Source organism: Oryx dammah, unplaced genomic scaffold, assembly GCF_014754425.2.
Source record: "Oryx dammah isolate SB20612 unplaced genomic scaffold, SCBI_Odam_1.1 HiC_scaffold_10, whole genome shotgun sequence".
Taxonomy (NCBI): Eukaryota; Metazoa; Chordata; class Mammalia; order Artiodactyla; family Bovidae; genus Oryx; species Oryx dammah.
Genome location: NW_024070194.1, coordinates 79,087,418 through 79,111,097, shown reverse-complemented (window position 1 = coordinate 79,111,097; position 23,680 = coordinate 79,087,418). Strand labels below are relative to the sequence as shown.

Sequence of the window (23,680 nt, the reverse complement as noted above, 5' to 3'; positions counted from 1 at the left end):
TTTTCTTGATTACACGTTTCCTCAGAATAACAGAAATGAAGAACAGTGATACAAACTAGCAATTGCAGGTAGAGCAGCTTCTACACCAATTACCCAATTACTGAATGATACAGTCTCAGATACAGAACCTGGAAATTCTACAGAATGTGCGGTTTGAACACTTCTTTTGAATGAACAGTCTGTATCGGATGCTTTGTGATACTTTGGAATCTAGCTTTATACTTTAAACATATGTAATTACTACTAAATAAAAATATCTATAAAAGTATACCCAAGAAAGAACATAGACTAGGATGTTTTAAAATTTCTGTATACTCTTAGAATGACGTCAAAATAACGAGAACAGAAACTTATTACAATCTACAGCAGCATCTATGAACTCACTGACATAATTACCATATTTTCAATAATGCTTCATATTTTTATTATTCTATAGTATTTCTATTCAAGAATCAATTCTTTTTTCCTTAAATAAGTAAATCTATGATTTTATGAATCATCAATCTCCATATGGAGAACAGGCCTTTCAGAGAGAACATATAAACTCAATACTTTTCTTTATTGACACGTCACTAGTTTTTCTTTTTGTAAGATAACATTATATCAGTTTGTATCTTCAATGACACATGAAAGGTCCAAAATCAGACTAGCAGTCTCCACAGCCACCTGCAGGCCGCTAAGCTTCGCGGTAAAGCAGTCCAAGGTCAGGGTGTTGGCCGAGCCTGTGGCTTCACGGGAAAGGCCGGTTTGCGGTGGGAAGGGATGACGAGCGCTTCTTAGGAAGGACCAGCTGAGTTCTTCCTGGCTGCTGTAGAGTCCACAGCCACATCTGGAAAGCAAATCTGGCCAGTTCACAGCAGAAGGCAAATTGGCCTGAACCGACCAGAAGTGTCCATATTTGCTATCGGTAAGAATTTCACCTCCGTCGTGCTCTAAAGAGCCAGCGAGAGATTCAAGTGCGCTGCAGAATGCATCAGTGATCAGCTGGAGTTCTGTCTGAGAGCATCTCTCATCTTGAAGAACGCTTTCTGGCTCATTACGGGTCTAGAGAGTAACAAAACCATTGAAGATACAGAACAGAGCAATTAGGATGACAAAAATGTTTCTGAAAAATACTTGATCAAACGCTTAGTCATACAGTACTTGGGGTTTGGCACAAGGCTAATGGGCAGGGATGGGCCAGCTGGCCATGCTAATCCATTAACTTGGTTGTTACAATAAAAGCACCCACTACCAGTCATTTTATCAGAATGAATGACTCGGAATTAACCCCACCATCAATTTGTTCTGAAGGATTGCCAGTAGTGCCTTTGTACAACATGAAGGACAAGGCATAGTAAGTGAATCACAGGTTTCTGTACACCCAGAAGGAAGCTTGTGAAGACTAATGAAGTCACAAACGCACTTATTTATACTCAGTAAATGTTTGAGATTTGTTTAAAATGCAAATACGTCTGTTATAACTAAGACAAAAACCATTTAGGGCCATGTATCATTTTAACCTTAATGTTTAAAAAATAACATTTTTCTCTTTCATTAATGACAAGGTTATATAATTTTGAATTGCTTTTGTTCCACCATTCTAAAAAGTCTATCCTAGAAATTTCATGATAGAAAAAGTAACACATCAACAAACTCATCACTGAATGATCGTTAAAAATCCATATCCTAATTACTCAAAAAAAATGACCATTTTTTCCTTTTGCCCAGGAGACTGGAACCAGATATCATCTCTACTGTACATTCCCTCCCCACATGTTCAGGGCTATATTGCTTCTTCAAAAATCCTACTCAAGATACTGTCCTTCTCCAAAAGACTTTTTCCAGTTTAATGAGTTCCATTTGCAGACTACAATATTTTCTCTTCAGCATCAATAGATTGGCAATGGTTTTGTTTTTCATAATGTACATTCTGATAACTTTTCATGAAGAAGCTTTATATTCATACAGATTTTAAGTTATTTGGGGAAGCAAGGCAGGGCATGTCTATGGAAAACATTTACACACTCGCCAATCCCAGGCATCCCAGAGACTCTGCACTCCTGACTGACCAAAGAACCAACTGCAAGCACTTGGAAAACACATACCTTTTTGTAGCTACTTTCAAAGAAAGTAGGTCAGTGTTAATGAAATAATTAATAAGAAATATGATGTGTGACACTTATCTACTATTAGGATATGGAGTCTCATAGATTAATAAAAACAATTCTATTTAATAGAATTAACATGTATCATAAATGAATACCATTTAAAATTATAACAGAATCTAATAATTAGATGCTTTAATAAATGAAACTTTTTTTCTGGAATATCCAGAATGTACTGAAGTATTTTTGTAGAATCTCAACACTTTCATCATGAATATCAAGTATTACTGTATCTTAGCAGTGGAGATCTCTAGGATGACAACTCCCATTAACAGAATACTCATTTCAATACAAATAAACATACTTAGAAACAGACTCACTGATTTTGAGAAAGAGCTTATAGTTGCTGGTGGTAGTGGTGGGAAGGGATAGTTAGGGAGTTTGAGATGGACATATACACACTGCTATGTTTAAAATGGATAACCAACCAACAAGGAGCTGCTGTATAGCACATCGAACTCTGCTAAATGTTATGTGGCAGCCTGGACGGGACGGGGGTTTGGGGGAGGGAATAGATACATGAATATTATGGCTGAGTCCCTTTGCTGTTCTCTTGAAACTATGTCAATGTTATATGTTAATTGGCTATATCTCAATACAAAATTAAACTAGGAAAAAACCCAGAATGCTCATTTCCACAGGCAGTATATTTAGACAGTCCTCAAAGAATGTGATCATCTGCTAAAAGGTTGGATTAATGGTCACTGTGATAAAGATATGAGCTTATATTTTTGAGTATTATTTTCCTAAAGTGTTTTTAAATACAATATTGATTTCAAGACTACTGAGGAATTAAGCATTAAAGGCTCCAGAGTATTATTATCTTATTATCTCATAAAATGCATGTTGCTGAGAATTCAGATAATTTAGGAGGGACTATCTAACCTACCTTGTGTCTGATATATGCCACCAAATGAGTTTCAGTACAGCCACCTCCCAACAAAACGTACGGGTCCTTGATTGTTAACTGCAAAGCATGCAGTGCTGTTTGACACGTGAGCTAAAACAGAAACAATCACCAGAATCTGACGTTGACATCAGAAACACAAAGAAAATAGAGCCATGTTTTCAAGGCAACTTAGACAGTGGACTCAAGGAGCCTGATTTCAATTGCAAAAGAACAAAACTAGTGTCACCAAGGCTGTCATGTGATGGACACGTTTTTGGAATAATAAAAATAAGAAATGAAAGAATACTTTAGCCAGATGTTTGTTTTCATGGACTGGATTAATATCCTCCTTCATATACATTTAGCTCTTCAAATTGAGATTCACAAACACAACTGGATCAGCAGAGTGCTAATATTTCTAACAAAAATATCTGTATCTAAATAAATTAGCTGTATAAACGCTATATAGAATTTATTTCAAGTTGCTATGGAAATGATCCAACCCAGCAGCAATAAAAACACACAGACCTTCAATATTTACCAGGCTAGAGCCTTGAGTATCCATTCTTCCAGTCTGTGACCAGTACCATTGGGCATCACTTTCATTGTATAAAAACTGCATGTGTTATTGCTGTTTGTGAACATCTCTGTTAAGAAGTGGATGATGGGTATAACTGGGGAACCTATTTCTAACTGAATTATTCATACACATTAGCATCAAGTACACAATTCAAATTAATTTCTTAAGAAAATTTCCCATCAAGGACTTTTACATTGCTTGTAAATTACTGGAAATAATAAGAGGCAACATATGCCAAGTTTCTATATCACAGGAAAATAAACCAGCTTACTTATAACTGTAATTCTCACATTTTGGTTGTTTTTGCTTTCTACACCACCTAGGAAAATTGTGAAGGAAAAAAGCACAGCTGACTGATGTGAAAAAAATTATAGTACCTATCTGATTCTTTAATCCCTGCCCCAGTCCCTACATAAGGAATTCAACATTTATTACCTACCTTCAGCTCATCCCAGGCTGTATCATTTCTGTTGCAGAGAAGCAGGCTACAGATAGTTGTTTTGTTAGGAATAAGATGAAAAAAATGTTTGCAGCCAAACTTTGCAATGCACAAATCTTTTACACTTCCATAACTACTGGGAGAGATTGAGCCCAAGGAACCAATAGGCCATGTTCCTATTTTTAAAAAAAGTTTAGAAAACACAAAATAGATGAATAAACATGGAGCTTACAATCATTTAAAATTACAATATCCATTCCTAGCTAATATAGAAGTCCCAAAAGCATAGCATTTAAAATATGAAATATAGGATAAAGAAATAAGATGCATCTTCTTAAACCTATAAATAGTATTCTATTATTCAAATGATGTGCAAATAAAGCAGTGGTTCTTTTGATTTACAGACTTCTTTGAACATTTGTTAGAAGCAATTCTGCATTCTCCAGAAAAAGGCATGCACAATTTTGCACACATTTTCAGGAAGTCCAGGAACCCTGGAAGCCCATTCAGGGATCAGAGACTCCAAATTAACAACCACAGTAATCTGAAATAAGGATGAAATGAGGAGACAGGCTATTTTTAAAGGGTGTTATTATTTTTACCTTAAAACTCACAAACTAAGCTATGCAGATAGCTGTATGGCTGAATTCCTTTGGGGCTCCATTTAGTGAACATACAGGATTTTTTTTTCTTTGCCAAACAATTGTTTGTATGTAAACAACTACCTAAAGCATGCCAAAATAAAGTACGCGACCTTCTTATTTCATTTTGTTATTCTCCCTCCTGCATAGGTAAAATAATAAAATTTTATAAAACACAAATAAATAAAAATATGAATGAAGGAGAAGTTAGGATGACTTGAAGGTTTCTAAAATCTCTAAATGTAGTAAAGTTATATAAGAAATGGCAACAAGCTTTTAAGAAGTAATAGCACTGGTTTAAAGTCTTAAGATTAAAACTGTAATTCAGCAATGCACCTCCTTGGACCAGCTTCTTCTCAAACAAATGGAATTAAAACAATGTCTAAATATTCTTACAGCTCATGAACAATTTCACTTCTTTGAATATCCTTTCTTCTTTACTTCTGAAGTCTCAAAGAACAAGGAATACTTGAGGGCTCTAAAATTTAAGAAAAAGAAACAAACCCTACATCTTGTACAACTTCAAGGGTGGAACCAACAGAAAATTTGTAAGGAAAGGCTCAGCTTTCCTGCTGCCCAGCCTCTGATGTGGAGCAAAGCACTGAATTCTTCTCGGTGGGCTTCCCCACAAGACAGTGAAGTGGGGGTGATCATGTCTATTTCACAAATCAATCAAACCAAGTCAAAAGTTAAAAATGTTTTGTAAGCCATGACAAGCTTCATATCCACCAGTCCACCAAGCACAATAACCCCATTACTTATCCTAAATTATCCAAAAAGAGGAATTAGGTTTGAAGCAGGAGGGAGAGGTAATTTCAACCTAGATAAAATGGATTAGGCCCAAACATACTTCACCTATTGTTTAATGGAGCCACAGGGGCCTGATAAGAGTTTTTCTCCCCACTTTCTCTTTTGTCTAGAAAAAGTTTCTGCCCCCAAGATTAAGGACTACAACTCCAGCTTTATGTAAAAGTGTTGGTCGCTCAGTCGTGTCCAAGTCTTTGCAACCCCATGGACTATAGCCTGTCAGGCTCCTCTGTCCATGGAATTCTCCAGGCAAGAATACTGGAGTTGGTAGCCATTCCTGACTCCAGGGAACCTTTCCAACTCAGGGATCAAACCTGAAATTACGTGGGGGAACAGAGCAGAGCATGTCTATAAAAGTTTGCCCTCTCCCCAATCCCAGGCACCCACTGGTAGCGCTGCAGTCTCTTGATGACACTCCTAAGCAACCAACCAATCAGCAGCAAATACTTGGAGAATGCTTAACTTTTTGTATCCATTTGCAAGTAAAATAGGTCAGCTCATGTTCTACCACACTCTAGTTATCAGTGGAATAAAAATCAGTTGTGGGCTGGTGCAGAAACCAAGTGCCCACTTACATTGTTTCTACAGAAAAATTCCTCAGTTTAAAAACTGACATCATAATATTTAATACTCAATATTCATTACTTGAAATCACCTGCTTATGAAAAGCCAGTAAATACTTAGGGGTGTGGGTCTGACCCACAGCATCACTAATGAGTTCCAAAGAATGATTGCCATTATTTCTTAACAATTTCCAGTCTGCTGATCATCTGACAGTAGTCCAGAGATACTGGGGACTTGATACTGGCCCTCACACTTCTTCTCTGATGACTTATAAAAATAGCCAACTTTAACAGCTTTACCAAAATTTATTAAACTCTTAAGTCTAACCACTTATAAATTGAAATTTATCCTAATGAAATGATTCTGATAGGTTATCAACGCAGTTAAGAGATATTGACAAGTGGCTCAAATCAGGAACTCTCTAACTTGTCATTTCTCTTTGTCTCTATTAGGTGACAAACCTGTTTGCAATTTGCCAGGTTTGTAAAATACAGTAAAATTCTTGCATGTTATAATTTTATATGTTAATAAATATGTTATTGTTAATTCAACATTTTAGAACCCCTACTATGGACCAGGCTTGTTTTACACACTAAAAGTAAAAGGCAACCCCAGCTCTCAAGGAGACTAGCTGGAAATATCTGGGATATTTAATCATGTGCTAGCTTTAAACAAACATACACCCTAATAATACACACACATACCCTAATTAGAAACCACTATTTAGGCAGAAGTACCTAAATTGTTGGAGTTAGATAATACAAAGTGACTTAAGAGCTTTGTAAAACTGAAGTAGAAGAATTCTGTTTAAATTATGAAACTTTATATGACTGTAAGAATGTTAGCTTTCTCAATAATCTGTTGAATGTTTGGGGGTTAATAGCTGTAAATTATGACAGACTCTGCAGTACATTTGGGGCTGGAAAATAGCTACAAAATAGTCATCATCACTCAATTTTTAATAAGTGAACAATACAGGATCTTTTTCTGAAACAACCTTTGCCACCAGAAATGATACTCACACACAGTGAGGTTGGCAGCTTTTCAAATTGTTCAATATGTTAACACAACACACATCAAGAATATCTTTGCTCAAGGGAAGTGTGATTTATTAACCATAAAGGGCAAAAATTGAGAGTGCTTTTTACCTGTCACTTTACTCAGGGGTTCCATCAGAGACACTCCAATTCTGTCTACAGCAATAACACGCTGAGTTCTGAGAAACTGTTTCAAAGATGGGTGTATAACTTTTTGACACAAGACAAGATCTACATGGTCACTAACTAGTTGTTTTCCTAGGTTAAACAACTGGTCTAGAGCTGCATTTTCAAGAGAAACTCCGTAACTGACCAACAGTGTTCCTTCTCCAGTATCAGAGAGGTCTCCAGATAAAGACACATCAAAGAGTGCCACCTTGAAGGAATCTGATTTTTTGATAGGGAGTATCTTCATCAGTTGAACTTCTGATACTTCAATTAGTATTCCAGGTAACACAGCAGAATCTATAACCCTTTGCCCTTTTAAAGGAACAATTATACTCTTTCCTAAAATGATGTGCTCTTGGGTGTCCTCTGGAATTGTAAGCAGAAAGGCTCTCAGAATCAGAGTACTGATATGGTCAACTTCCTTTGCGATGAGCATGCAGGCAGGTTTACTTGTTAATATGCTGCGTACCAAACTCAGGAGGATCTGGGTACTACTAAAGTCGACTGGGATTCGGCAAGCACAGACCTCAGATGTCAAGTAACTGGTGCAGAGGCTCAAAAGATGCTTATTTAACTTAATAACCGTGGTGGGTGTCAAGCCTAGTCTCTGAACATTTTCGACGAGGTTGCAGCAAAGAATGGCTGTGAATAAGCCGCCATCGCTGAAGCAGGCCACGTGATTGCGCACGGCGGCCGTCAGGACCTTTAACACGGGGTGGCTGACCGGCAGGCCGGCGAGGAGGGCGGCCGACTGGGACGTGGTGACCACGGAGCCGCCGCGGCCGTTGTGCAGCTGCTTCAGCCTGCCCGCCGGGCCGTAGCACGATGTGACGAGGCCCCTCAAGGCCGCCAGGCTGGCCCTGGAGCGCTCGCCTGTCAGGGGGTCACTTCTGCAGATCGAGGGCTTTTTAGCTTCTAAACGAGACATGTTACTGCAAGGTAATTTGTGAAGAAAGTTTTTATTTTGTTAACCAGAGTTTTCTATTCATTGTATTGTCGTGGGTTTTTAACATTTAACAAGATTATCTTTCAGGAATCAAACGTTCGGATTTACAGCATTGTGGCTATAAAATTAAATACTGAGCTCCATGCTTATGAAGCTAATCGGCACATAATGATTGATATAATGACATTTTAGTAATTCCAAATATTTATTTTACTTCATTATTCAAATTCTTTTGTTTGCCTTCAGGCTGAAACTTTACAGACTGTTTTGCAGCCCTCTGTATAAAATACGTTCCAAGATGGACACCTATGAAGGAAACCACAGCTATAAGAAGCCAGTTCTTTCTGATCCAACTGCTATTTTTCATCTCTTCTTTCTAGCTCAAGCTCTGACTCAGAGCTGCTTCTTTCTACAAGAAATAAAAATAAAAAATATTTTAGAGAAGTAACCCCCAAACATTTTATAATTGAAGCTTAGTAATTAATTTTAACGCTCCGCTCCTTCTTTAGAAAAAGGAACTACCCACAGGTATAAATATCCAGAAAATGAGAAACATAAATTAAGACTAAAAACATCCATTTCTTTATTCTTCAGTGAATCTCTACAAGGAAAAGTACTGGTATGTTAATAATTCTGGAATGCACAACACAGTCAGGAAGCTTACAGTACACAGTTTTTTAATATGATATGCTTCTAGAACATGGTGTATATATATATATATATATATATAGTAAAACTCATAGAATCTGGTCTCGAGGTCTCAAATGTTTTTATTCTCTTGCATCAAGATCTAGTGATATTTTTTTCTCTAACTTGGAAAATAACTCTAACTTTTCTCTTGCTTAGGTCTGAATATAACTGCATTTGTATAAAATCCTGTTTGTAAATAATTAATGAAAATGAGATAACTGTCAGGATTCCTAATTGACATTATCTAATGTACAGTCTACATCTAGGTGGACAAATGTGTACAACACATTTACCAAAGAAAAAACCATGTTTAAAATATCTGGCTAAAGTCAGAGCAATCTTCTGTAGTTTTACCCTATCAGTTAATGATACTCAGTGTTGATGTCTTACAACTAATCCACTCCCAAACTGTGGCTTATGACAATAAATACAAAAGCCAAGGAATGTGCTGGATGACAAGGAGGAAGATAGGACTGGATTGGCAATCTGGCCTCAGAGAGGGTAAATAATGTAAAATGCTGCCATTTATTGAGGGTGCCAGCACTCGTACTAGTTTCCTTAATGAGGCTGGAAGAAGTGAGTGGAGGCGTAAACTTCTGATACTATAATAATGTGTGGAGATCTGTTGAGGTTTGGTGCTTTGAAGGTAAAGGTTCAACCAATTATTGGTTATTTTCAGGAATATACTAACCATGCTAACCACATGGACTGTGTTTAGCATAAATAGAACTGAACTACTCAGACTACAGTCCTACCCAGAGTAGACTATGGCACAGTACAATACAGACCAGGAAGGTGATCTGAAGACGTGCAAAGATGTGAAGAGAACAAAGGAATGTTATGCAAAGTGTTATTTTGGTTATCACACCTCCCAATTTAGTTACAGGGCTGTAACCATGGCAACTGGGCCCAAATAAAGTGAAAGCAAGGATAGCCAGCTTTCTCACTGCAATGATATAGTTATCTCTTTTTACAGCACAAGGAAAAAAGTTTCTGTTCATCTCATATGAGAAAGAACCAAATAACTTAAATATTATTTCAAAGCTTATTTTAGATTCAGCAAAATCTGTGAAATAGATTTAAATGCAAGCTTAGTGAAGTGACTTCCATATGTAAATTTGCATATTACAACACCCACACAAACCGCAAATCTTAACAGACTGTGACCAATAAAGTGATTTATCTGGTTACTTTTCAATATATAATAGTGACATGCAACTTTTCAAAAGGGGCTAAACTGGCCCCTCTAAAAGTCTTGTGGTAGTTAGACCAGTAACCACATCTTTTGGCTAGTATCTTTATGAGAAAGGAACAAAGTGTTGGTGACCACCAAATCATTTTCAGGATGTCTTTTGGCTAGTATCTTTATGAGAAAGGAACAAAGTGTTGGTGATCACCAAATCATTTTCAGGATGTCAAAACTGCTGACTCATGGCCCTATGTCTTTCTCTAGACAAAATGAGGTTAAACTGAGAAAACGGGGGACATAAAACACAGGGCTGGCTTATAGAATAGGTTTGGAAGTGCCAATTCAGCTATTTCTTTCTTCCTAACAATGTGACCCATTATTCCTAAAGTTAACATCACATGAATGGCCCTGACTATTCCTGGATGCACTGGCCTGGCAGATGGTCTTTTTGCAGTGATGGATAACAATTAAATATTAAAAATACTAAAACTTCCATGACTATATTCTCAATTCAGAGCTATAAAATATGATCTAAAGAAATATAAACAGGTAAAATTTTTTCCTAAAAGGAATCAGGGTTCTTTGGAGAAATGGCTGAGGCAAGAAGAGACGAGCTAGAGACTTTTCCTGTAAAAAAGTAATAGTCATTAAAAAATGACACAGTAAACAAGTGACAAAGGATTAATCTCCAAAATATACAGCAGCTCATGCAGTTCAACACCAGAAAAACAAACAACCCAATGAAAAGGTGGGCAGAAGACCGAAACAGACATTTCTCCAAAGAGGACATAAAGATGGCCGACAAACAGTGAAGAGATGAACACTGCTCATTACTAGAGAAATGCAAATCAGAGCTACACAGGGTGTCACCTCACAGGGTCAGAATGGCCATCACGAAAAAGTCTACAAACAATAAATGCTGGAGAGGGTGTGGAGCAAAGGGAACCCTCTTACACTGTTGGAGGGAATGTAAATTGATACAGCCACTATGGAGATCAGTATGGAGATGTCTTTAAAAACTAGGAATAGAACTACCATAGGACCCAACGATCCCACGACTGAGAAAATTGTAACTGGAAGAGACGTGTACCCGTGTCTGTTGCAGCACTTTTTACAACAGCTAGGACATGGAAGCAGCTTAGATGTCCACTGACAGATGAATGGATAAAGAAGTTATGGTACATATATACAATGGAATATTACTCAGCTGTAAAACATAAAACATTTGAGTTAGTCTTAATGAGGTGGATGAACCTAGAGCCTGTTGTATGGAGTGAAGTTAGCTGGAATGAGAAAGACAAATATTGTACATTAATGCATGTGTAGGAAATCTAGAAAGATGGTATTAATGATCCTATTTACAGCACAGCAATGGAGATGGACACATAGAGAACAGACTTTGGACACAGCAGGGGAAGGAGAGGGTGCAAAAATTGAGAGAAAAGCATGGAAACATACATCACCATATATAAAACAGATAGCCAGGGGGAATTTGGAGGGAATCTAAGATGGGACAATTTAAGCATTAAAAATAATATTGATGATAATGACTGTGATAATTCAAATTTATGCAAACTTCTGAATTCATCAAGAACAAAAACTCTCATTGCTACTAGACCATTAACTTATTATTATAAAAACTGATGAAGGGAAACAGCTTCCCTGGTGGCTCAGTGGTAAAGAATCAGCCTGAAACGCAGGAGATGCAGGTTTGATCTTTGAGTTGGGAAGATCCCCTGGAGAAGGAAATGGCAACCCACTGCAGTATTCTTGCATGGAAAATTCCATGGTCAGAGGAGCCTAGTGGGCAACAGCCCATGGGGGGTTGCAAAGAGTTAGACACAACTTAGCTGCTAAACAACAACAAAGGAAAACAAAGCATATATTTTGCTTTTCCTATATAAATGCATTTTGACGGGGTAAATCAAACTCACCTGAAACTTGCAAGCCTGCTACTTCCCTGGGAGGTGGTTCTTCTTGGGACTTGTCAGAGCCAGAGTGTCTGGTTCAGAGAGGTTGTCCTTACTAGGAATTTGGAAAACAGGGCTGCTTTTGATCCTGTGCCACCCCAAATGTATGAACCCAATCAGAGGTACCATAACAACCAGAACTTTGTAGTCTTTCCAGAAGTTCTGAAAGCTCATAGTACTTCAGCATCAGTGTACCTAAGAAAAGGTCGACAGTTAAAAACAAAATTAAAAAAAAAAAAAAAATCCCTCTAAAATTACACCTCTAAAGCATAAGCAGAACACTGCCCTCTAATAAAAGCTGCCTGTTAAAAAGTTTCTAGGTACAATACATTGCAATGTTATTTAACAAAAAGAGGTAAGTTGCAGACTTACAGGGATGGCAGAAGATCACGCTTGGAAACATACAGGGTAACACTATAAGTTTAGTCGGCAATTATGAAGGAGCAACATCACCTGCTGGGAAGGCTGCTGGAAACTTTGGGAACACTCATGCATCAATGTCACTGTCTTTGTATAATTAATTTCTCTGAACCACAACAAAGTTAAATTATTCTTTAAAAAAATCTATTTAGTCACAATTTTAACAGAAGAACCAAATGGCAATCATTAAATATGCAGATTCTGCATTCTGATAGGATGAAGTGATGATGTTTCCACTGAAATGTTGTCAAGCATTGGTCCCAACTGTAGCAGAAGACTTTTGGCTTGAACTCTATGAACGCCATCTCCACATTTCTGTGCCGAGCCTCTGCATTTAGAGTGTTTACCCTTATCGCTAATAACTATACCCTGTAAGGGTTATTTCTGCTTTATTGACTATGCCAAAGCCTTTGACTGTGTGGATCACAACAAACTGTGGAAAATTCTTAAAGAGATGGGAATACTAGACCACCTGACCTGCCTCTTGAGAAATCTGTATGCAGGTCAGGAAGTAATGGTTAGAACTGGACATGGAACAACCGACTGGCTCCAAATTGGGAAAGGAGTATGTCAAGGCTGTTTGTTGTACTCTGCTTATTTAACTTACATGCAGAGTACATCATGAGAAATGCTGGACTGGATGAAGCACAAGCTGGAATCAAGATTGCTGGGAGAAATATCAATAACCTCAGATATGCAGATGACACCACCCTTATGGCAGAAAGTGAAGAACTAAAGAGCCTCTTGATGAAAGTGAAAGTGGAGAGTGAAAAAGTTGGCTTAAAACTCAATATTCAGAAAACAAAGATCATAGCATCTGGTCCCATCACTTCATGGCAAATAGATGGGGAAACAGTGGAAACAGTGGCTGACTTTATTTTGGGGGGCTCCAAAATCTCTGCAGATGGTGGCTGCAGCCATAAAATTAAAAGATGCTTACTCCTTAGAAGAAAAGTTATGACCGAACTAGACAGCATATTAAAAAAGAGAGACATTACTTTGCCAACAAAGGTCCGTCTAGTCAAAGCTATGGTTTTTCCAGTAGTCATGTATGGATGTGAGAGTTGGACTGTGAAGAAGGCTGAGTGCTGAAGAATTGACGCATTTGAAGTGTGGTGTTGGAGAAGACTCTTGAGAGTCCCTTGGACTGCAAGGAGATCCAACCAGTCCCTCCCAAAGGAAACCAGTCCTGAATATTCATTGGAAGGACTGATGTTGAAGCTGAAACTCAAATACTTCGGCCACCTGATGCGAAGAACTAACTCATTGGAAAAGCCCCTGGGGCTGGGAAAGATTGAAGGCAGGAAAAGGGGACGACAGAGGATGAGATGGTTGGATGGCATCACCAACTCACTGGACATGAGTCTGAGTAAACTCCGGGAGTTGGTGATGGACAGGGAGGCCTGGTGTGCTGCAGTCCATGGGGTCACAAAGAGTCAGACACGCCTGAGTGACTGAACTGAACTGATAAGGGTTATTGTCAACAAAGTTTACTTGAAGAAACTAGGGCTAGGAACTTGCCTGCAGTTTCAAAGCTCGATAGTATTAAGAACAGTTTTTTGCTCTGTCTGATTTGGAAAGCATGGAAGGTGGCCCAGGAAGTCTGTTTCTGATGATCTGTTGGGTTTGGGGTTTTAAGTCTAGATGACCTGTAAAGACTTCTTACACGTTTTTACTCAAGGGAGTTCACTAGGCTTTAGTAATGAGCTTATGCACTCATAATGCTCTGAATGGACCCGCTCTCCAAGCTCCCTTCTGGGCAATGAAGGACAATAAGGACTGTTAAGAATTCGGTTCAGTGGCTTACATGTGAGTTCCATTATGAAATCACTTACGGTAATTTTGTGTGAATGTGTTTAGAAAAATGTCTGAACATAATTTTTACTTATACCTTCCCTTTTAAGGCAAGATTAAAATATAGGACTAATGAGCTACATATCTGAACTGTGTTCTGTATGTACATGTTAAAAATAAACAAGGCTTAGAGTTATGCCTATGTACATATATTATTCCCAGCATTAGAAACGATTTCTCCTCAAGGTACAAATTCACATTTCATAAGGACTTTTTTGCTAACTTAAACAAACTGCTAGAGAATTCATGGCCTGCTTTGTAACTGCAAGTATTTTTGGCCCTCTCCCTTCCCTCAAGGGCTTTGGCGTTCTATATGCTTTTTTGCAACCTTTAGGACCATACCTTTTATTGTCATACGCATGTTCTAATCTTTGGAGAAAGTCAATCAGAAATAAACTGTATCATGATTACATTTCCTTGTGGAGCCCACTGTGCAAAAGCCTTTGGGGCATTTGAGATTTGAGGAACAATAAAACCTCTGAGGGAGGCCCTGGGTGACCAGGAATAATGAGGGAAGAGCTTGCGTAAGACTTACTTCTGAGACGGAAGGAGGGACTTGAGGCTGTGCCGAAGTCAATGGTCTGTGTTGACAGCTGGCATTTTTATTCACAAAATACCTTGAATTAAAGGATCAGCATATACTGTCCTTTCACATCCAGTCTCAATACTTAAGGTGACTTTAAGCATCTCCAACTCTGTCCCTTCTGACATGAGCTTGTCAAGTCACAGCACTTTTCATAGACAGCACCTCTGCCCGTTTACTTCTCAGGATCACTAATCATCATATTTGTCACTTTTTCCTGAGTTTTGAACTTTTAGGAAAACAGCTTATAGAAAAGACTCATTTGGAACGGTGGTGGTGGTGGTGTAGTTGCTAAGTCATGTCTGACTCTTGCGACCCTATGAACTGTAGCCCACCAGGCTCCTCTGTCCATGGGTTTTTCCAGGCAAAAATACTGGAGTGGGTTGCCATTCCCTTCTCCATGTTTGGAATGAAAGAATATAATAATAAAGCTGAGATGAATAACTCAATAACCAAAATTCAGAATAAATCAAGGTCCAAGCTGTGACAGCAATGTCTGTGGACTGTGGTTCTACCCCTCCATGTACAGTAGATCACAGGATGAAATGTGATGTGCTAGGAACCCTCCTCGGATTAGGATCGAGGTGGCTCCCTGTACTCGGCATCTCCTTGGGTCTTCCCTGGGTCAGGGACAGGGTGCTCCATTCTGTTTAGATTGTGTTTAACAGGTGAGTATCCTCTTCCATTAGAATCAGTGCATCTTTTTCTAGATTTAGGTTTAGTTCAGCCTTGGAATTAGTATCTATTTTGGCTGAAAACTCATTATTTGCCAAATGATCACTGAGGCCCAGTAACAGCACTTCCTGATTTAATAATTAATAGCTTTAATATTTGCTCAACACCTACATGCAGCCATTTCCTCATATTCTCTGTGTCTCATATATTGATTTGGCTAATGGAGGTGAAAAAGCAGGTAACTGACTTCCAGTGATTATTCTGTTGTCCTTTGTGAGGCTTGGGAGATGATAAAGATCAGAATGACAGGGCATTTTACTTTACAAAGTACTTTTAGAGTCTTCACATTTAAATCCACATAAACACGCTGAGTATCATACCATCTCCAGCAAGTAAGATAGACTCACAATGGCACAGCAATCTTCACCTACTTCATTTCTTTTACTTAGTATCTTTCCAGCATTTTATATATATATTGTCGCTTGAATAAATCACATACCAGGGCAGACACATTAGACTTTACTAAATAAGGTTCCTTGCTAGCTGTAAGAAAAAGACAACAAAGTAGTTACTGAAGTAATGTGTCCCTTATTTTTCTCATATCTTCTTGTGGGGCTTTTAAATACAATCAAATATACTAGGAGTATACAATTTTGATTTAATCTATTTTTTTCTTCTAAAGTCTTTTTGTGGAATATTTTCAAAATGAAACTTAGTATCACTGCCCTTTTCTAAAAACTATAACACAGGCTTACTTTTTAAAGTTAGAAAGTGCGGTAATAAGAAAGCTAAAAAAATCTGTAATCTTTTTGGTTTTAATAAAAATGTGATTGCAATATACACTCTTTTTATAATCTCTTCTCCCTCCAATAATATAAATCTTCATTATGATTTTTAGTAGTTATATAGCTTTTATGGCGATATCCTAATTTAACAGATCACTGATTGATAGAAATCTGAGATTTTTTTCAGTGTTTTATTGCTAAACATGCTAAGTAAATCCTCCAGAGTCCATGCTATAGCCTCTCTATGCTGCTTCTCAGGATAATACAAAGTCTTACTAGAATTCCTTACAATTAACTCATTTTTCAAATGAATTTAACAAGAAGGTTTTTAAAACTTTGACTTTGGTTCACAGTGCTGAGCAGCAGGGAGACAGGGAGTTCCAACTTGGGGATGGAAAACAAAGCTGGATACAGCTTTTCTTGAGATGGCCCTTCCCTCAAAACATTTGGCAACAAGTTATTCCAAGTGGTGTGGAACTATTTTATGGACAGAAGAGATTCCTAAGTCTGAAGCAAGATTTTCTCAATATGCTCAAAATGATCACATTTGCCGGGCAAAAACAGGCTGGCTTCTAAAATGAGTTAGTGCTTCTTCATTCACAGAGTGTTTCAAGTTTGCTTGGATTAAAAAAGCGACACAAACCACAGCAAGAAGATGTCTTCCCTCTCCTTACCCTCCTCCAGTCTACCTGCCACTGCCCGTCTCTTTCCTGGGTCCTCTCTAAACACGCTCCTAAGAAAAACAAATGAAAACAGAAGGTGTGGGGCTCTTTTACAAAGATGGAGGAAACCAAGAAAAAGGAAAAGAGATTAGTAAATTTTACATTAGTAAACAGAAAGTAGATATTTATGGTTTTATCCATTGAAATGCCTCTGTTAAGTATAGAAAATGTTTATAGGCCATTGACACAGATGCTTTCTTATATCCTTCTTTCCAAAACAAATACTTCGCATTATTCAAAGTTTCCTATTTTTTCTTTTCGCTTCCATAGCAATTTTATGAGACCAGTTTATATATAAGGAAACACTAAATGATTCTAAAATTATTGGCAGTTAATTGTGTCACTCATCTTGCAGTTTGGAGTCCTAAAGTCTAGGCTGGTATTCTTAATGGCAATTTTCAAAAGTTGAGTATTAGTATCTCAGCTTTGGCAAGAGTCAGTCAGAATTGCCAGTGCATAATGATGTGTGCAGAGAACATTCTGGGCGCATGCTGCATGGTTGCGCGGGTGGCTGAGGTCAGGCTCCCCAGTGCATTACACCCGGCATGTCTTTACTCTCAGAGCGGGGCACACTAGAGGCTAACAGGCCTTGTGACACTTGGTCCAAAATGAGAGGGCAAACAAGCCCATATCCTCCAAACACACACCCATGATCTACTAATGCATGAGTGGAGCTAATTTTAGCCGCCTTTTTTTTTTTAAGCTCAGTTCTTAGTGCAGAATAAATAGAGATTAATGAACAGAATGGAGAAAAGCTGGTTACATCTCTGCCCCACTAAAATATCATAATCTTTTTTACTGCATAGAACTGATCAGTAACGTGAAGGGCAAAAAAAGCACTTAATCCTAAACAGGCTCTGGCTATCAGATTACTCTTTGTATGCACGCAGTGAAAACCACAGCGTTTCGCTATCCATTAGGCCTACAATACCCCAGATGCAGGCAATGCGGGGAAGGCTCTCAGTCTGCCTACTGGGCTTGCGGGGCGCCATCTGCTGGCCTCTTGAACACAGTGTAAGGTAGATTCTTAACGTCTTCATCTGGCTCCATTTAAAGTATTTGAAAAAAATAAATAACGTTTAAAACATTTAAAAAAATTACTGAATGTAATTTAAACATGAAGAGAACACTAAATGGGAAGTTAAACAATTAATTAACCCAACTCTTGTGGCGGTGATATTCCATTAAATTTATTGGAATTGTATAATGCCTTTTCTTCTGGTGTAACAAATGTTGATTTTAAGTATCTGTGAATCCCTCATTCCTGAAATCTAATTACTGACCCTGAAAGTAGTTCTTTTCATCCTCAATTTTAATACAACAGTTCACATTTTGGCAATTTTGTGTACACGTTAGAAAGGACTGCATGGTGTCTTCAGGCCTATTGAACTGACTGACTAGTATGCCAAAGAGAATAATAGTTTCTTTTTTTTCCCCCCTTTTATAACTACATCACCTAAAATAACAGCTTTGCTGAACTTTTCCAGTCTTGTCAAAACACAGACAACAAAAAAATTACTGTCAATTCTTGATTAACTGAGTGGACCATGTGTGTCAGGCGCTTAGTCCTGTCCCAACTATTTGTGACCCCACGGATTGTAGCCCGCCAGGGTCTTCTGTCCATGGAATTCTCCAGGCAAGAACAGTGGAGTGGGTTACCATTCCCTTCTCCAGGGGATCTTCTCAACCTGACCCAGGGATCAAACCCGAGTCTCCCTCAATGCAGGCAGATTCTTTACTGTCTGAGCCACCAGGAAGCTCACAAAAAAATAATGGAACACTTCATGAGTTTGCCTATCATCCTTGCACAGGGGCCATGCTAATCTTCTCTGTATCGTTCCAATTTTAGTATATGTACTGCCGAAACTGAGCTCTAAGTTTCCTTTCTGCAAAATCTTACCCCTACCTTGACCAGCAGGCAGTAACTGGTCAGAATCAGCTGACCAGCACAGCCTGGTCTGGAGTGAGTCAGGAGCAGGCACAGAGCGTGGTAAAGGCGTAAGCGTTTTACGATCTCTGATATCCTCTACTCCATTACTGTGAATTAAGTGTCTTTACAAATAAGTAGTATACTGGAAGCATCACAAGTTTTACATGGGAGCTTTAACTGTCCACAAACTAAAATTTGAACAGCAAGTGAATAATTAGCAACCAACAAGGAAAAGCCAATCAGCTTTCTGGCAGGCTGTGGCTTATCGGAAAGGTGTGGAGAGTCGTTATAAAATTTAGAGAACCCTATAAAATTTGTCTGAGAACCTTTCCAGCCCCTTTCCCCACCTTTACACCTGCCATTGGACATGGATGCCAGTGGGGATTACTGAAGACAGCGGACTGGGCTCTTGGTGCTGCCGCAATGCCTTCATGTTCCCCTGGTCAGCTCTGAATCTCAGCGGTTGGTTTCTGTCGTCACCATTCCCGAGATTTCTATTTCACTCTCCACCTTGGTTTCTGCAGATAACCTACTGGCCAGAGGACACTGTGGCTACTGGGTCTGAGCCCCTCTGCTTCCCGCTCCCATGTGGTAAAACGTCCGTCTCAGCTCCCATTTTCACGTCCTTCCTCACTGAGGACCATACACTTCTGGTCAGTCAGTCCCACCTGCCACTGTGTCTTCAGCGTCCCAACTCCATCACCCCCCGCCCCAACTTCTAATTTCCATCTCCCACTTGGAATTGGTCTTCCTCCTTGGCAAAACTGTTTTTATCCACTGAAAAGAACCAAAAGCAAATTCCCTAAAGCCACTGCACTTTACTGGCCCTTCCTTCCAGTTACTAGACACTGATTCCTTTCAAATAACACATTTCTGGAGCCAATTCCCACTTCCACCTTCACACCCAAGTAATTTGCTTTTGTTCCACTCTCCATGGAAACCACTTTGACTATAAAGATCATGAATCTCTCCCTGTAATCTCTCTGCAGCACTTTGGATGAGTTCTTGACACTCTTTAAGTACCTGGGCTCATCTGCTCCTTCTCGGTCTCCTTTAACGGTCCCTCGGTTTCCATCTACTTGTTCACTCTTCTCAAAGCCCTGTCCTTGGCTGTCTTCTCCCTCTGTTCATTTCCTGGGTGTCCTCATTCACACCCAAAGCTTCCACTTTAGCACATCCATCAGTGACTCCCGTGCCTTCATTTCCAGCTTAGTCCCACATACCCCATGCTGCTGTTCCCCACAAGCATCTAAACTCATCTTGTATAAAAATGAATCTTCTTTCCTTCCCAAATTGCTGTTTCTCCTCTACCACACTGTTCGATTAGAAAATCTGAACACAGTGGATTCTGCGGTTTCTTACACTCCCCATCCAGTCAGTCACCCACTTCTCCATCTGACCTGACATTTCTTTGGCACCATTTCTCCCCACGGCCACAGTCCAGACCCTCATTACCTCACTTGCTTCTCGTCCAGTGGTTCTCACTGTGGTTCCTTTGCCACTGGTAGTAGCATCACCTAGGAATTTATCGGAAATGTAAACTCTTGGGCCGCCCCGGACCTACTGAATCAGAACTCTCCACTGGGATCCAGTAATCTGTGTTTCAACAAATTCTTCAGGTAATTCTGAAGCTTAAGTCTGAAAACCACTATTCCATTCTCTACCCTCTTAATACTGCCATCTTGGTGAAAACAACAGATACAGTTCTGTTGCTCAGAAGACTTCAATGACATTTTTGACCAGCAGGTGAAACCTACACTTCTTTGTACAACACAAAAAATGGGATCTAGTTCCTGCCTACCAGTTTCCAGAAGGTAAAGTACAACACATCATCTTAGTAAGAATGCACTGTTGTGGAGTGATTAAGTGGACAAGTTGTGGAATCCTACTGCCTGGGCTTTCCATCTCTGCCTTATTACAGTACCGCTGTCTGTGACCTTGGATGATTCCTTAACCTCACAATGCTTCAGGTACATCATCCATAAAATGAGAGTAACAGTGACAGCCATATTACAAGGTTGTTGTGTAGTTATCACATACCTGGCACTCAGGCTGGACTCTGTTACTAGATTTCAGGATGTTATAGAAAAGGTTGGTGCTGCTGCTGCTGCTAAGTCGCTTCAGTCCTTCTCCAGTGCATGAAAGTGAAAAGTGAAAGAGAAGTCACTCAGTCGTGTCTGACTCTTCGAGACCCCATGGACTGCAGCCTACCAGGCTCCTCCGTCCATGGGATTTTCCAGGCAAGAGGACTGGAGTGGGGTGCCATTGCCTTCTCCTAGCAAAGGTTAACAGGCTCCAAAAATGAGGGCCAGGAAAGTTCATCATGAAGGAAAGAAGGAAACTCAAGGACAAAGCAAAACAGCAAAGACAGGGTGATAAATTCATATTTGTTTCTCTGACAACAATTAATGATGTTAATGGTGCTAAGTGATTAAATATGAAGGTCCCAGTATGATGATGCTTTGAGTGATGATGGAAATCAAATTCCAACCTCCCCCACTACATATGATCTTAGGCAAAGAGACTTACTTCTTGCCTCAATTTCATAGTCCGTAACATGGTGCTATATAATGAGAATTCCTATGTATTTACCTACGTAAATATTTATTGTTTATCCAGTATCTGATATGTGAGCATTCAACACAGGGCAGCAATTATTCTTAATGTATGTACAATATCTTCAATATAAATCAGATATAAAAACAGGCACTTCTGGAGACTCCTGTTTGATCCAGGCTCCAGGGAGTGTGCAGACAGATGTAAGTCCCAGGACTGACTGGGGGAGGAGTTGAAGTTATGTCCTCTTTTGGGAACAGTGGGTATCCAATGACTGATCACTGCAGGGATGTAGTCTTGACCCTTCCCTCCAACTTGGGACAACTCTCAGAGTTACGGTGAGACTTGGTAGACACTCTTCTTGGGACCATTCTGCAGCTCAACTTTTTCTACCCACCATTCTACCTCCTTTCTTCCTTGGTAAGATCCAAAAAGTACTAATAAATGTCCTGGTCATAAATCTCCTTAGGTCTGCTTCCCAGGGAACACCATCAAGGACAATCTGGAAACATCTTGTTCGTTTATGAATTTACTTGTTGACTGTTGCCCCTCCCATCATTAAATATAAGGTCAATGTGGTCAGGGCCATGCTCGTTTTGGCCACTTCTGTATCTGCTAACTAGGCAGTGTGACAAATACGAATATAAACTGCCGGTGTTAATGAATGCATCAATGAAACTGCGGGTATAGCGAGCCTCTGAAACACCAACAGGATGTGAGCTTGATCTGACCTCAGGAGGCCTCCGTCTCAACAGGGTTTCCACGCCCAGAATGTCCACAGCGCCAAGTCCTGCTTCTGCCGTCCGAGCGGGTACTACCACACGGTGCGGAGTGCTCCCGTCAGAGGGCGGCTCTCCAGGCAGACACAGGTCTCAGGGCCAGGGCATTCGGCGCCTCCCCTCGGGCGCCTTTTCTGTCTACGTCGCGGTGCGGCCGCGCGGATCCGCGGGAGGCTAGTGCACCCCCGGCGCTGTGCGCACTACAGAGCACCCCGGCTCCCCCGCGTTCCTGCCAGCAGCAAGCACGCAGCGCCGAGGCTGCAGGTTAAACGCAGTCTCTAAGGAGCCGGCCCCCGAGCCCCGCCCCCGGTCTCCTTCAGTGACCTTTCCGAGCGAGGACGAGGCACCGACGAGCCCCGGCCCCCCTGCAGCCGGGCAGAGAGCCGGCTCCCCGCGGCGGCCCCGGCCTTCTCACCTGCCCGTCGGCCGCCGCCCGCAGCCCCCAAGGCCGCACCTCGCGCCGCCGCAGCTCCGGGAGATAGGCCCGCGCTGGGGACCGAGCATGCGCAGCCCGCGGCTTCTCCGGGCGCTGGTGACGCTCTCGGCCGGGGACGGGGTGGCGGCGACCGGAAGACCGGGGGCGGGCCTCGTCTGGTGTCAGTCTAGGCACACGGTCGGAAGTGGAAACGTTAAAGGACGGGTCACACGGACTTGCTGAAGCACAGTGTCTCCCTTTTTGCCCGCGCTTAAGAGGCGCTCGTGGAATGGAAACGTGACCAACCGCTCTCGGCGGGTCCCGGGCCTTCCGGCCTTGACCAATGGCGACGCGCCGGATCCCGCGGCCGCTCGCCAGCCCCGGTCTTCCGGAGCGACCGCCCAGAAGACCCGGAGAGGAGGCGCCGCTGCGGCCGCTCCTGTGGAGCGGGGCGCGCGGGCGGCCCTCAGCGGCGCGGCGCCCGCCCCTTGTCACCGCGGGGGCTTCCGGGGGTCGGAGGCCCCCGGGTGCGCTCGCCGGCTAGGTCAGGTCCGTGCCGTCTCCCCTCCCGCTGATGCGTTCGAGGGCCAAGACGGCATCCTTCCTTTCAAAGGAACTGTGAGAGACGTTATGCTCATGGATAACGGTCTCACGATGCAGCCGCCACTGAGAAAGCCACCTTCATCTGCCAACCCGCGTTTTCTATACTCGTTCCCCATCAAACATTCGGGAGACTTTCCCCCTTTTTGTGCTAGTAATTTTCAAGAAACATTCTGTGTCACAGAAACGCTGCTGCTTTTTATTTTTCTCTCTCGATCGCCCCTCTTCCTGGCACAGCGGGTAACTGGTTTGTCACCGGCCAATCGAGCTCGCTTTGTTCGCGGTCTCTAGATA

At 40.8% G+C, this 23,680-nt stretch overlaps 1 protein-coding gene and 1 non-coding gene across 6 annotated transcripts; both read right to left on the bottom strand.

The window, feature by feature from the left end:
- Positions 1-23,038, bottom strand: MKKS (McKusick-Kaufman syndrome). 5 transcript variants are annotated; one of them, XM_040248297.1, is made up of 7 exons: positions 22,787-23,038; positions 17,059-17,117; positions 12,032-12,262; positions 7,216-8,627; positions 4,056-4,231; positions 3,037-3,147; positions 1-1,044 (listed from the first exon to the last, which is right to left on the bottom strand). In XM_040248297.1, the coding sequence occupies exons 4-7, from the start codon at positions 8,198-8,200 to the stop codon at positions 604-606; spliced, it is 1,713 nt and encodes a 570-aa protein (XP_040104231.1). In that variant the 5' UTR covers positions 8,201-8,627; positions 12,032-12,262; positions 17,059-17,117; positions 22,787-23,038; the 3' UTR covers positions 1-603. The 5 variants fall into 5 exon arrangements, with proteins under 5 accessions (XP_040104231.1, XP_040104233.1, XP_040104234.1 ...); XM_040248299.1 differs by having other exon boundaries at positions 17,074-17,117; XM_040248300.1 differs by lacking the exon at positions 3,037-3,147.
- LOC120869628 lies at positions 18,873-18,980 on the bottom strand. The gene has a single exon (XR_005722596.1). It is a non-coding gene; the product is annotated as a U6 spliceosomal RNA (small nuclear RNA).
- Positions 23,039-23,680: the final 642 nt, after the last annotated feature.

What these genes read in the sequence shown, in the direction of transcription:
- MKKS (XM_040248297.1), bottom strand. Translation starts at nt 8,200, where the DNA reads ATGTCTCGTTTAGAAGCTAAAAAGCCCTCGATCTGCAGAAGTGACCCC. An exon ending in ACCCCTGAGTAAAGTGACAG is followed by an intron (nt 4,232 to 7,215) that starts GTAAAAAGCACT and finishes TTTTAAAAATAG; the next exon opens with GAACATGGCCTATTGGTTCC. An exon ending in TGGCATATATCAGACACAAG is followed by an intron (nt 1,045 to 3,036) that starts GTAGGTTAGATA and finishes GTTACTCTCTAG; the next exon opens with ACCCGTAATGAGCCAGAAAG.